The 15,153-nt window shown below is 41.8% G+C and overlaps 1 protein-coding gene across 6 annotated transcripts in view; it reads left to right on the top strand.

Moving 5' to 3' along the window:
- The window catches only part of DUSP16 (dual specificity phosphatase 16), an 80,120-nt gene that overhangs the window by 59,738 nt on the left and 5,229 nt on the right, over window positions 1-15,153 (top strand). For all 6 annotated transcript variants that reach the window (XM_081249799.1, XM_081249800.1, XM_081249801.1 and 3 more), the window contains one exon: window positions 10,205-10,364. In XM_081249799.1, the coding sequence (XP_081105925.1) occupies window positions 10,205-10,364 (160 nt within the window). The remainder of the gene's footprint in view (window positions 1-10,204; window positions 10,365-15,153) is intronic.

Raw genomic sequence — 15,153 nt, 5'->3', positions numbered from 1 at the left:
CACCTCTGGCAGCCACCAGTCTGTTCTCTGTATCTGTGAATTCAGTTTCTGTTTGTTTTTTAGATTCCACATGTAAGTGAGATCATACAGTATTTGTCCTTCTCTGTCTGACTTAGTTCGCTTAGCATAATGCCTTCAAGGTTCGTCCATGCTGCCACAAATGGCAAGATTTCCTTCTTTTCTAAGGCTGAATAATATTCCATTGTATACATAATACCATGTCATCTTTATCCATTCATCTATCAGTGGGCACTTAGGTTGTTTCCATGTCTCGACTTTTGTAAATTGTGCTACAGTGAACAAGGGGGTGCACGTGTCTTTTGGAGATAGTGTTTTTGTTTCCTTCGGATAAATACCCAGCAGTGGAATTGATGGATCAGATGGCAGCTCTATTTTTAATTTTTTGAGGAACCGCCACACTGTTTTCCATAGTGGCTGCACCAGTTTACATTCCCACAAACTGTTATTTTAAAAGTAAGATAAAGTAAGGGAACTAACATTTATTGAAACTTGTATATTATGCGCCACTTTATCCTCATAACAGCTTTACAAAATAGAGATCATTAGCCCTGTTTTACAGGTAAGGAAACTAAAGCTGTGGGAGGTCAGGTAGCCCCTCCAAGGTCATTCAGGTAGTGAGCAGTCACGTGCTGAGCCGGGCTCCCAGTTTTCTGGGACTGGTGCCCGTGTGCTTGTCCTGCACACTGAGTTTGCCCACAGTCACAGGAGGAAGGAGGGTTTAGAGGCACGTGTGCTGGCAGAAGGGGAAGCAGTGGTAGAAGTTTATCAAAACTTCCTTCTGATTGTTTCTGTTTTCTCAGTGTGGATCATCCATGAGCAGAGAGAGAGGGTGAGGGAGGACACATGGAGAGTTTGAAAAGAATGGGGAAGGGCTGGAACGGCGTCCAGGCTAGAGGCCAGGTGAAGACCGGGGGCACAGAGCGCCCGTTGAGGAGCGTGACTGGAAAGGGGGCCCGGCAGCCGCGTTGCTGAGCGTTCTTCTCGGGCCACGTTCCGCTGCCTGCGTGCAGATGCAGACTCGGTGACGAGCCGGGTTTATGCCAAGTGAGTGTGAAGAGGTGACGGAGGGACACAGTAATTGAGGGTGAAAGCGAGGGAGGGATTCCAGGTGACCCTCGGACAGTGAGGGGGTTAATCCTCGTTATCGTTCATGGTCGGCCCTCCCCATCCGCAGGGCCTCTGCAACCTCAGATTCGACCAGCTGTGGATCCTGTAGTACTGTAGTGTTTACTGTTGAAAAGCATCCATGTATAAGTGGACCCGCACAGTTTAAACCTGAGTCGTTCAAGGGTCAACTGTGTAATGACTGGCCACAGAATTTAAGCTGGGCCAGGAAGGAAGGACAGACGTCATGAGGATGAAGGACAGAGAGGAGGCTGAATGAGGTCCTGGGGGGATTGAGGGACACCGGGAGTGGTGGTGGAAGACGGTAAGCTGGAAGAAAGGAGGTGGCATCCTGCAGCGCGTTGTGCGAGGTTGTGGTTACTGGTAATGGCAGAGACCAGCCCGGGCCTCGGGAGGGAGTGCTCAAGGTGAGGCGCTCGGAGAACCCAGAGGCCACGGTGTCGGAAGGATATTTGAAGGCCAGAGAAGAAAGATTATGTTATCAGTAGGAAGCACGTGTTAGTCGACTGAGCACAAAGTTGAGCCAAACATTAATCAGCACAAATGCTCTCTGGAAGCCTAAGGATTATGGTGTTTAATGACAGGACAGAGTAATATTGAGTTGTGTACGCTTTACACAACACACTGAAACAACGCTGAATGAATTACGTAAATTCCTTAAAATGTGGTAGGAAGTCACAGACCGCCATCTCTGAGTAAAAGCAGTCATGATTCTGTAAAACAAACCCATTCTGCATACTTGTAGTTCCATCCCAGTTCTTGCTGTCAGGAACATTGACATAAGATGCCCTCTCGGCCACTTATGTGCCCGGCCATAAACACTGTCAGGAGATAAGGGAACAGAACAGTCACGTGACAGTCACGTGACGCCTCCGCTGACTGCAGCCCCCGCCCACCCCTCTGCTCTGCCGCCCTCGGCAGGTGGACGCCTGTCTCCTGGCAGCAGTGGGCTCTGGGCTGTCGCAGGGCTCCTAACCCCATTTGAACAGTTTGCTCACCAGGATGCAATTGTGTTTGTTCTCGGACCTGTTTAGGCCAATGTACTTGTTATTATAACGATGTACGTTAGTTAAAATATTGCATACACGGATGAAATATGAATGAGGAAAGAGAGTTGTTTTTCTATGACCTAAGCTAAATGTTTTTCAAAAGATTCAGGAAAGGGACTTCCCTGGTGGCGCAGTGGTTGGGACCCCGCACTCCCAGTGCAGGGGGCCAGGGTTTGATCCCTGGTCAGGGAACTAGATCCCGCATGCATGCTGCCACAACTAAGGAGCCCATGTGCCTCAACTGTGGAGCCGGCGAGCCACGATTAAGGAGCCCACAAGCTGCAACTAAGGAGCCCGCCTGCCGCAACTAAGACCCAGTGCAACCAAATAAATAAATAAATATTTAAAAAAAAAGATTCAGGAAAGACAGATTGCTCTATGTTTTTTCTGTCTTACTAGGTGGGGGAAGGCAGCTGTAGAATATTTAGGGGACAGTCATAATCTAGAAGATTCTGTACTGATTTATTGCTTTACTAGTTCTTGCTCTTTAAAGAATGGAAAGTGTAAGTGGTAGATGCATTTGGTTGTGATTTTCTTAAGAACTCCAACCAGCTAACCTATTTAAAAAGAAAACCAAGAAATTAGTGAATTAATGTACATTTATTTGTTTTGAGTTAAAATCTTTTACGTATATATGTAACATTTTTAATGGTTTCCCCTTTTAACTCATTTTTTCCACTGATGTATAACTACCATTTTTTTCTCATTTCATTTTGTGGTTAAATTATTTTATTATCACTCCATTTCAACACATTAATGTCCCCTCCCCCCTTACATCAGTGATCTAAATTAAAGCTACCACTTAAATGCATCTTTTCGTGGCACACCGTTTTATATGTGGAGAATACTGTTGAGACATAAACAGCGTTGTAGGCTTGGATGACTGATGTTTCTTACATGAGGTCAGAACTGCCCCTGTTTCGTGTTTCCTTTCCGTCGGGCCATGACCATTGGGCACATGGCAGCAGCGGCCTGAGGCTGGGGGACGTGCACGTGGGCAGCCAGGCCTCAGCCGGGAGCAGCAGGTGCCACTGTGAACACGGCAGCAGGGCCACGCTGTGATGCCCGTGGCTGCAACTGTGGTGACAATCAGGGGAAAAAGAGGTAAAATAGGACTGATTAGTCTCCTCCAATAGCCATCAAGTGTCCTGAGTTGCTCCCAGAGTCTCCTCAGAGAAGTCCATGCCCAGAGGGGTGCTCCTTTATTTCCTAACTGGTTACAGTTAAAAAGGGTGAAAAAGGATGCAATTACAACTTTATATTCTGTTACTTCATTTGGTTAAAAAGAAAGGCTGTACGTAGGCTAGTTACTTTATTGTTCCATCTAATTTGCTTTAAAAAGAACTTCAGTAGAGAATGGCAATTAAGAGGACAGATTCTGGAGATGAATATGCTTGGGTTTGGATTTCTACCCTGGACCACTCGTTAGCTGTATAACTTTGGAAACATTACATGAACTCTCTAAGCCTCAGTTTCCTCATTTTAAAAATGAGAATAATAATAGTATCCATTCAGAGGGTGGCTGTGAGGATTAAATGAGACAGTCCATTTAAATGCTTAGCGCGGTACCAGGTACATAGGAGGCACTCAGTAAATGTTAGATGTTTACTAATGTGTACCAGGTGCCACAGTAGTATATTGTTAATATAACATAGCACCTGTTGCAAAGGTGCCCAACACATTTTTTATTGAATTTAGGTTTAAGTGGTCATTTCTACAGAAGGTAGACTATTAGGCTAATTGTCAGAAGTGTACATTGTTCTAGACTTCGTGTGGGGAGGTCACGCATGAGGCTCACCACTGACTTGTCTCACGTTAGTGTTGTCCTTTTTGAGCACTGCCTGTGGTCTTTTTTTTTTTTTTTTTTTTTTTTGCGGTACGCGGGCCTCTCACTGTTGTGGCCTCTCCCATTGCGGAGCACAGGCTCCGGACGTGCAGGCTCAGCGGCCATGGCTCACGGGCCCAGCCGCTCCGCGGCATGTGGGATCTTCCCAGACCGGGGCACGAACCCGTGTCCCCCGCATCGGCAGGAGGACTCTCAACCACTGCGCCACCAGGGAAGCCCTTGCCTGTGGTCTTTTGTGTAGAGTAGGTAACGCTGCCCGCGTCAGCCTCTCTCCTCAGAAACTCCTATGTCTTTATTATTTAATTTAATACATCTTTGTCACACTGTTGATGGAAGGGAGATGGAAATGTAAAAAGGTGCCTTTCTTTAAGGAGCGTTCACGAGAAAGGCCTGAAAGACTTTTATCTCCAGTAACGCTGCCGTTCTTGCGTGGGAAACACTGTGGTGATCAGACAGTGGCAGAAGACAGTGTGACCTTCGCTCGTGTACAAGACGTTTAAAAGTCGTAAACACCACTGAGATCTGACGGGAGCCCGCGAGACCTCGGGAAGGCGAGGGTCAGTCACTCTAAGAAGCTCGCCTAGCTCCAGAAGCTGTTTCTTGACTCTGTCCTCTGACAGCTGAGAGGGCTGCACACCTGGTCTGGATTTACTCTGTCTACCTTTTCTGTAAAACAATATATTTATTGCGCTGAATGTGGTAAATGAAGGGATGAGCGAGTTGGCAGGAGGCTAAAGTAGGGAGAAAATGACCAACTGTCCTTCGGGGAGTTGGAGTTGGAACAGATTTGTAGAGGAGGTAGCATTCCAAGAAAAGGAAGACGTGACCAGAGCTGCTTAGAAGAGAATGATTTCAGGCCAAGAACATTTCCTGAGAGGCAGCAATGGATGACTAAATGAAGTGGGTTGTATAGGCTCGCCTGGAAAATGGTGGACGGGATGTTAGCTGAACAGACACGTACTGAGTGCAGCTATGTACCTGGTGCTGAAGGGAGAAAAACAAGCAAGCATCAGGCCAAGACCTCACTACTTCACTGCTTAATAGGAGACAAGAGTGAATCTGCTAATGATAACACGGTGTGCTCGGTGCCTCACTAATAGCACGTCCAAAGTCCTTTGGACAGGCAGAGAACAGAATGGTTAATTATGCACCAGTAGGCGGGGTTCATAGTAAGGTTAACTTAAACAAAGCAGAAAAGTGGAGGAGTCATCAGGAAGAGGAACAGGGCCTGCTGAGCTCAGAAACGGTGTGAGCAACGTCGGGCAAGGGGGACGCACGTGTGATGGGGATTTGGAGATTGTACGGGACAGGAGCAGGCGGTGAGACATGACGAAACTAAGTGTGGATAAAGCACGTAGCGCGTGTTTAATTACAAGAAAGATTACTCTAGTTGTTGTTTGGAGAGGAAAACACCGCAAACTTCAAGAGCTCCCTGTTGGCTTTTGTGCTACCTTGGTGAGGGCTTACCACTGAGCAGCGACTAGGAATAGAGAGAAAGGGTGGACGGGAGGGGTGATACCAGGAGGGTTTGGCAACATTAGGATGGGGGTGGTGAGGAAGAGAAACGGGATGAAATGATCCCATTTTCTAGCTCAAGTGTCTGGGTGGATGTTATTACCAAAAACCGGTTTTGGATTACAGAGAGGAAACCAGAACTTGAGGCAGAGAAGGGAGAAAGAGAATGTACTGTGTTTCTGACATTTTGGGTTTGAAGGTCCTGAGGAACATCCAAATAGAGATATCCAGGAAGCAGCTGGAAATAACGTGTCAAAAATTAAAGGTGTGTGTGTGTGTGTGTGTGTGTGTGTGTGTGTGTGTGTGTATTTATTTAAGAGTCATCAGCATGTAGAGGTGATAATTAAAACTACGGAGGGGCCTTACCTGGTGGCGCAGTGGTTGAGAGTCTGCCTGCTGATGCAGGGGACACGGGTTCGTGCCCCGGTCCGGGAAGATCCCACATGTCGTGGAGCGGCTGGGCCCGTGAGCCATGGCCGCTGAGCCTGCGCGTCCGGAGCCTTGCTCCGCAACGGGAGAGGCCACAACAGTGAGAGGCCCGCGTACCACAAAAAAAAAAACCAACTACGGAAACAGAGTCAGCCTTCAGAGAGAGTATTTACAGCCAGAAGATGGCCTAGGACTGTATCTTAGAGAACAACCAGCATGTTCAGTTTGGGAAGAAAATGTTCTCATTGTGTGTGCATATATTCTGAAATCATAGCACAAAATAAACAAAACAAACAGAAGTATTCTAGCATACTCCCAAACCTTGTAAATCAATGCACTTATTCATGCATTTTGGGGATTACATCTAACATGGTCATAATAAATTTACATAGTTGCCAAGGAGGGGCAAGTCATAGTAAACTGTCGTGGTTTTATTTTCTGTTCTTTGTTTCACTTCTCTCTCTAGTAATGAAGATAATAGAGAGTTGACTATATTAGTGATGTGTGATCTTTTAAACAGCCTATTTTGCCCTTAAAAAAATTCTGCTTTAAAGCCTCAATAAATTTAAGAAAACAAATCATATCAGGCATCTTTTCCGACCACAACACTATGAGGCTAGAAATCAACTACAGGAAGAAAACTGCAAAAAACACAAACACATGGAGGCTAAACAATATGCTACTGAACAACCAGTGGATAACTGAAGAAATCAAAGAGGAAATCAGAAAATACCTTGAGACAAATGAAAATGAAAACACGACTATCCAAAACCTACAGAATGCAACAAAAGCAGTTCTAAGAGGGAAGTTTATGGTGATACAAATTTACCTCAGGAAACAAGAAAAATCTCAAACAACCTAAAACCTTATGCCTAAAGCAACTAGAGAAAGAAGAACAAACAAAACCCAAAATTAGTAGAAGGAACTTAATCAGAGCAGAAATAAATGAAATAGAGACTAAATAAACAATAGAAAAGATCAATGAAACTAAAAGCTGGTTCTTTGAAAAGATAAGCAATATTGATAAACGTTTAGCCAGACTCATCAAGGAAAAAGGGAGAGGGCCCAAATCAGTAAAATCAGAAGTGACAAGGAAGTTACAGCCTACACCACAGAAATACAAAGGATCATAGGAGACTACTGTGAGCAACTATATGCCAATAAAGTAGACAACCTAGAAGAAATGGACAAATTCTTAGAAAGATACAAATACAATCTCCCAAGACTGAACTAGGAAGAAACAGAAAATATGAACAGACCAATTAGGAGTACTGAAATTGGATCAGTGATTTTAAAACTCCCAACAAGCAAAAGTCCAGGACCAGATAGCTTCACAGGTGAATTCTACCAAACATTTAGAGAAGACTTAACCCCTATCCTTCTGAAACTATTCCAAAAAATTGCAGAGGAAGGAACACTTCTGAACTCATTCTATGAGGCTACCATCACCCTGATACCAAAACCAGGCAAAGATATCACAAAAAAAGAAAAAATTACAGGCCAATATCACTGATGAACATAGATGCAAAAATCCTCAACAAAATACTAGCAAACTGACTCCAGCAATACATCAAAAGCATCATGCATCATGATCAAGTGGGATTTATCCCAGGGATGCAAGGACTTTTCAATATCCACAAATCTGTCAGTGTGATATACACCACATTAACAAATTGAAGAGTAAAAATCATATGATTATCTTAGTAGATGCAGGAGAAGCTTTTGATAAAATTCAACATCCATTTATAATAATAAAAAACTCTTCTGAAAGTGGGCATAGAGGGAACGTACCTCAACATAATTAAGGCCATATACAGTAAACCCACAGTTAAGATCATACTCAATGGTGAAAAGCTAAAAGCATTTCCTTTAAGATCAGGAACAAGACAAGGATGCCCACTGTTGCCATTTTTATTCAACATAGTTTTGGAAGTCCTAGCCACAGAAATCAGAAGAAAAAGAAATAAAAAGAATCCAAATTGGAAAAGAAGTAAAACTGTCACTGTTTGCAGATGACATGCTACTATACATAGAAAATCCTAGAGGTACTACCAGAAAACTGCTAGAGCTCATCCATGAATTTAGTAAAGTTGCTGGATATGAAATTAATATACAGAAATATGTTGCATTTCTATACACTAATGAAAGATCAGAAGGAGAAATTAAGGAAACAGTCCCATTTACCATCACATCAAAAAGAATAAAATATCTAGGAATAAACCTACCTAAGAAGGCAAAAGACCTGTACTCTGAAAACTGTAAGACACTGGTGAAAGAAATTGAACACAACATGATGGAAAGATGTACCATGTTCTTGGACTGGACGAATCAGTATTGTTAAAAGACCATACTACCCAAGGCAATCTACACATTCAGTGCAATTCCTATCAAATCATCAAACTAATGAACTAGAACTAGAACAAAAAATTTTTTTAATTTGTATGTATGGAAACACAAAGACCCCGAATAGCCAAGACAATCTTGAGAAGGAAGAACGGAGCCGGAGGAATCAGGATCCCTGACTTCAGACTATACTACAAATCTACAGTGATCAAAACAGTAAGGTACTGGGAACAAAAACAGACACACGGATCAACAGAACAGGATAGAAAGCACAGAGATAAACCCGCACACTTATGGTCAATCTATGACAAAGGAGGCAAGAATATACAATGGAGAAAAAGTCTCTTCAATAAATGGTGCTGGGAATACTGGACAGCTGCATGTAAAAATATGAAATTAGAACATTCTCTAACACCATATACAAAAATAAACTCAAAATGGATTAAAGACCTAAATGTAGGACTGGAAACCATAAAACTCCTAGAGGAAAACATAGGCAGAACACTCTGACATAAATCGTAGTAAGATCTTTTTCGGGCTGTCTCCTAGAGTAATGGAAATAAAAACAAAAATAAATAAATGGGATCTAATTAAAAGCTTTTGAACATCAAAGGAAACCATAAACAAAACAAAAAGACAATCTACAGAATGGGAGAAAATATTTGCAAACGATGCTACTGACAAGGGATTAATTTCTAAAATATACAAACAGCTCATCAGCTTAATATAAAAAAAAAACCAATCAAAAAGTTGGCAGAAGACCTAAACAGACGTTTCTCCAAAGAAGACACAAAGATGGCCAACAGGCATATGGAAAGATGTTCAGTATTGCTAATCATTAGATGCAGATCAAAACTACAATGAGGTATCACCTCACACTAGTCAGAATGGTCATCATTATAAAGTCTACAAATAATAAATGCTGGAGGGGGTGTGGAGAAAAGGGAACCCTATTACACTGTTGGCGGGAAGGTAAATTGTTACAGCAGCTATGGAGAACAGTATGGTGGTTCCTTACAAAACTGAAAATAGAGCTACCTTATGATCCTGCAATCCCACTCCTGGGCATATATCTGGAGAAAACCATAATTTGAAAAAATACATGCAACCCACTGTTCATTGAAGCACTATTTACAATAACCAAAACGTGGAAGCAACCTAAATGCCCATCAGCAGATGAATGGTTAAAGAAGATGTGGTGTATATAGTATAGTATGATATAATGTAATATAATATATAATATAATGGAATACTATTTAGCCATAAAAAGGAATGAAATAATGCCATTTGCAGCAACACAGTTGGACCTAGAGATTATCATATTAAGTGAGTCAGAGAAAGACAAATATGATATCACTTATATGTGGAATCTAAAAAGAAAAAAGGATACAAATGAACTTATTTACAAAACAGAAATAGACTCACAGGCATAGAAAACAAACTTACGGTTACCAAAGGGGAAAGGTGGTAGGGAGGGATAAGTTAGGAATTTGGGATTAACATATACATACTACTATATGTAAAATAGATAAACAACAAGGACATACTGTATAGCACAGGGAACTATACTCAGTATCTTATAATAACCTATAATGGAAAAGAATCTGAATATATATGTATAACTGAAACTGAATCACTTTGTCATACACTTGAAACTAACACAACATTGTAAATTAACTATACTTCAGTTTTAGATTCTGCTTTAAACTTAAGTCTTTACATGTCATTGTGCTAGGTTTATTGGATTTCACTGATTGAATGTAGTCTGATTGTTTCAAGGAAACTAGTCATTTTAATCATTATGCTAAACTTTTCTCTTTAAAAATGATCATGCTAGGATGTTATTAGTTGCTTTAATTGCTCTTTCCCTCCCTAGGAGCTGATGCAACAGAATGGGATTGGTTATGTGTTAAATGCCAGCAACACCTGTCCCAAGCCTGACTTTATCCCTGAATCTCATTTCCTGCGAGTGCCTGTGAATGATAGCTTTTGTGAGAAAATTTTGCCGTGGTTGGACAAGTCAGTAGATTTCATTGGTAAGTAGCTCAAGTAGTATTACAAGTCCTTTGGGTTATAGGCTCATGTAGAGGTATATCCCTCCCTCCCCTCCTCCCCTTTTTTTTTCATTAGAGAAAAGGAACCTATTTCATACAGTTCAAAAGTTTGAAAACACATGATGCTCCTTATCTCACTTAGTGGCCAAGGTGATGTGTGTTTGCCATGCCATCCCTAAGGACTAGCCTTGTGACATCCTAGCTAACTTTAACACTACCAGGGTTAAGCCTAACGGGATCTGTGATTATGTATTGGCAAGTGTTTGAAAATCGGTTAAACTTTTGGGATTAAACTTTTTACCCACTTCGTCAAATCCTATAAAAGACGTTTGGAAACTGTGGTGGCGTTCCTTAAACTGTTTCTGCCTTGCTGCTGTGTTTTCCCCAGAGAAAAGTCAAATCCTGTGAAAACAAATCCCATTACATTTAAAGTCTTTATGTCACAAGATTCCTAAGCTTCAGTCCCTGTGCCAGTAATTTCAAGTAGTATTGGATCTAATGAAATTCCAACACACACACACTCGCTCGCTCGCTCTCTCTCTCTCTCTCTCTCTCTCTCTCTCTCACTCACTCACTCACTCACTCACTCACTCTGATACTTGTGTGGTCATTCCTTGGCGTTGTCTGTGACAGGGTCTTGTCCATACCGTACTTTGTTTTGCTCACTGGGCCCGTCAGCCCTGGAGCCTCCCTGACTCCCAGCTTCTGGCGCTGTTGTGACATTTTGGTGCCTCGGGATCAGGTCTGCTGGTAGGAAATCGAAGATGTGTATTTGAAATGTGGTTTTGGGGGAAAGTGGCTAAACCGAGGAGACGTGTTCTTTGCTCTTGAGCAGCATAACAAGGTGTGACTCTTGATGTCCGTGTGAAGAGTTTTCATTAGTTTTCCCCCTAGTCACACAAGTTTGAGCACCCTCATCCATAATTAGATACTCTGAATTGCTTACTGAAAGTTTAAAAAAAAAGAACTAGTTCCTTTTAAACAGTGAAGCTATGTAAATTAAGCCCCTCACTAGATCCTTTCATCTGCGAGAGGAATTTTCTAGACAGTGCTTTTGGAACTTCGGGTAATTCTGAAACAGATCTCCTTTTTTCAAGATTTCAGATTGCCAAGTCGTCTCCTCTTTAATTGGCACGCATTCTGTGAAACACCTGAAGAGAAATGGCTTGATAATTCACATTAAAATAATCACAAACAAAAGTCCCCCAATTAATCCTTCCCCCCATTCTACTTCTAGGAGATATTCAGCATCTCGTTCAATGTTTGCCTCTTTAAAAGACGACAGTTATAGTTAACGTTCCCATTGCATGTCACATTGATCCAGAGATGATTGGCTCTAATTTCAGCTAAAAGTGTGATTTCAGAATCTATTTAGAATAGAACCTGATTCTGTTAAGTCATGACAGTGTCTAAGCTTTAGGAGGTTGGTAGAAAAGAGAATATGAGTAACTTTGCCCCCAGCCTTCTTTCTTCTTTCATTGGAGCTCCTGGCCACTTTTAATTCCTGCAAAAGGAATTTTACCATGTTGCTGGTTGGTGAAATACCCACCCAAATACGTATCGTGATTTATTGTATATCTGAAGATACTTTTACTTACCAGTAGTTCACTTGCTTGGCCCTGTTTACTGTTAGGGCCACCATCCTTTTCCCACCCAGACAATCCAGGGGAACACGTCCAGCCCACTGCGGAATTCAGCCCATGTTCACTACAGTTGCTAGTCTCGTCCAGGCTGTTTTAAGCTATGGTTAGTCATGGCAGAGAATATAATTTGAAGACATACCCTCTTACCAGGACTTAATAACTTATAGGCTCATACTTTTCATTATTCAGGTTAAATTTCAGTAAGTTTGTTTGTTCAGTAGGGTTTGTTGGAAGGACGCAGTTTTCATGGGGTGTTGCCTTTACTTCTACTGGACGCAGGCCACGGCGGGCGCGTTTGCCCGTCTGTGCCCCGACCAGGGCCCCTGGCCCGGCTGGCCGCTCGCACGGGCTCCTGCTTCACTCGCCCGCGCAAACTCAGGGCTTCTGTAGGCAATCCAGGGAGGTAATTAAGAGCATGTACTTTGGAGCCAAACTGTATTTGATTATTGGTTAAGTGACTCCAGGTGAGTTACTAAAACTTCTGTGCCTCAGTTTCCTGACCTGGAGACTAAAGATACTGTTTCTACCTTTCAGGGACATTGTTCGGATTGAAATAGATAATGCACGTAAAACACCTTGCAAGGTGCCTGACTCATAATTGGCTCTAATAAATAGTAGCTGTTTTAAAAATTATCTAAGTCCTTTTCCTATTTTTTCTTAGAGCTGTACTCTGTTACCTCCGTTATTTCTTCCTTCTTTTTAGCCTCTTTAACTTCGCCCCATCACTGACTCCTTCTTAACCCATTTCATTTGTTATCCTCTCTCTCTCTTTAAACCTAGAATTGATAAAATAGAAAAAACTGAAAAATAGATAAAATTGAAAAAATAGATACATCTTGCCTAATTCCTGGATTGTTGTAGTGGCAGCCTGCTTTTTTCTATTTCCAGTTCTCCCCCGTCAGCGCCTTCTTGTTGCCCCCATTCAGGAACCTGCAGAGGCTCCTTAAGCGCCTCGAGTCCGTAGCCCAACATTCCCAGACTCTCCAACACCTGCTTCCCACCTCTGAACCCTCCTCTCCGTTCACTTCCTGCCCAGCGTGCACCAGCCAAGGCTGTTTTCTGAGTGGTTGTCCAGCCCCACCGTGGGTCTTTCTCAAATGTTTCCCTTCTCCTCTCCGCCAGGTCGACAGGTATTACTTCCTTTGCCTTAAGAGACTCAGTTTAGCACTCAATTCTGCCAAGAAATGTGTTCTAATGAACCCCACTTCAGTATAATCACGTTTTAGTTAGATTTTAAAAATATATCATCAAAGCAGTTGTAATTGTAAGAACAGTATAAGTACCACGCGGAACATTTGAAAAAGAAACCTGTAACCTCAGCATCCTAACACATCTGTTATCATCATTGCTTTATTTCCTCCCAGCCTTTTTCAAATTTTTTATAAAGATTACCTTTTAAAATATGTATCGGTCAGCCAGCCAGTGTTTACTGGGTTCACACTATGTGCTCAGTGTTAAACCCTTTGGGGGAGTGTTAGAAGCAAGACCCTTCTCGGTCCTCCTAGTCTAGTTTCATGATAATTATTAAAAATGATGAGAGAGTACTGTCAACATTAAAACAATATTTAAAGCCAGCCTACTTCCAATAAGAATTCGAAGCAGCTTACAGTGAGAGGTTGGGGTCCAAAGATAACACACATTCACACACGTACCCATTAAAGTAGGACACCGGGGCAAGAACCAGGTACTATGGGACTAGGAAAGGCACAGTGAAATCGGAATTACAGTCGCCTCTTGAAGTTGAGTGAACACCTTAGCTTTGAGCTTCTTAGCAGCCAAGGTGAGAGCAGTATAGGCTAAATACTGAATAGTTGAGAGGAGGAAGAGAGCTGTGTAGCCCAGGAAGGCTTGGACTTTACGTACATGTGTTTATATACTGTTAGGTTGTATAGCGTGTCCTTTTTTCTTTGTTTCAATGCTGTTCTGTGTTCGTTTGTTATTGTTTTATTGTGTTTGATTTCCCTGTCTAAAGGGAAGCTGCTTGATTGTTCATGTAGTACCTTAAAGCTCTATGGTGTTTTGTACATAACAAACAATAAGTCCTATACGTTGGGAATTTGTTATATGTATAACAGAGGTGGTGAGATTGAAATACTATTGTATATTGTATTACTCAGCTGCCAGAGCAGATTCCCTGGATACCTTGTTAATTACAAGAACTTTTAACATAAGGTTTGGTAAACTTTTGGTAGTTATCAATGAAAACAAGGATGAAAAGGGAAGAGTTTAGCTCATGGCAGCAGCGTGCAGGTAAAGGGTAAGCACATACACAATTGTTCAGATATAAGGAAGTCACTGTACTGGCTAAAATGGTAGCTGCTTCCAGGCTGTGGGATAACTTCATCCATGGCCATGAGAAAGCTTTTAAAGCTCATCTACAGTGAGAGCTGGCAGTACGTGCGATCAGATTTCCCTGGTTCTTGGTTCTAACAGTGTTCACGAGTCCTCCTACCATGTTATGGGGAGTTAGCATGACGCAGTCAGACAGTTATCTCCTGGATATCAAGGAAGAGGTCAGCGTTCCCTTGGTCCTCATTAAGGTGACCTACTGAAACTGATTCATGGTGCACACATGGCCTCTTCTTAAATTCAGCAAGTAAAGTTAAGTGAGCCACTTTATGACACACAGAAAAGTCTCCCAGAGAAAAATAGGGAAATTATAGGAAGGTGGATTCTATGAGTCGGCATTTTACAAATTGCTTGACTTGGCGTCTCTTTGCGTCGTGATGTGGTATCACTGTGATTAAGTCTCTCCCCATCCCCACCTCCCTGCTTTTTAGACAGTTAATGTGTGTGTGTTGCATATGTTTAAAATGAAAAAAAAATGTTTTAATTTAATTGCTCATATATATCAAATCATTATGTCATACACCTAAAGTACAATGTTATATGTCAGTTATATCTCAAAGCTGGAAAAAAATGTATCTCTTACATAATTCGAAAAAAACTTAAGTATCAGACAACATAGGTAAACAAAATATTAGCTAAATCTTAGGATTTTGGATGTTATTTTCTTTATACTAGTCTGTATTTCTGAAGTTTTCTACACAAAACAAGTAGAATCACGTGATCACAATGTGTGATTTATACTCAGGGAAAGTTATTAAAATAATAATGTAAAAATTACA

The sequence above is a fragment of the Mesoplodon bidens genome (assembly GCF_964165515.1).
Source record: "Mesoplodon bidens genome assembly, chromosome: 11".
NCBI lineage: Eukaryota > Metazoa > Chordata > Mammalia > Artiodactyla > Ziphiidae > Mesoplodon > Mesoplodon bidens.
Note: the sequence above shows the minus strand (reverse complement) of the source record. Positions and strands in the feature narration are given on the sequence as shown.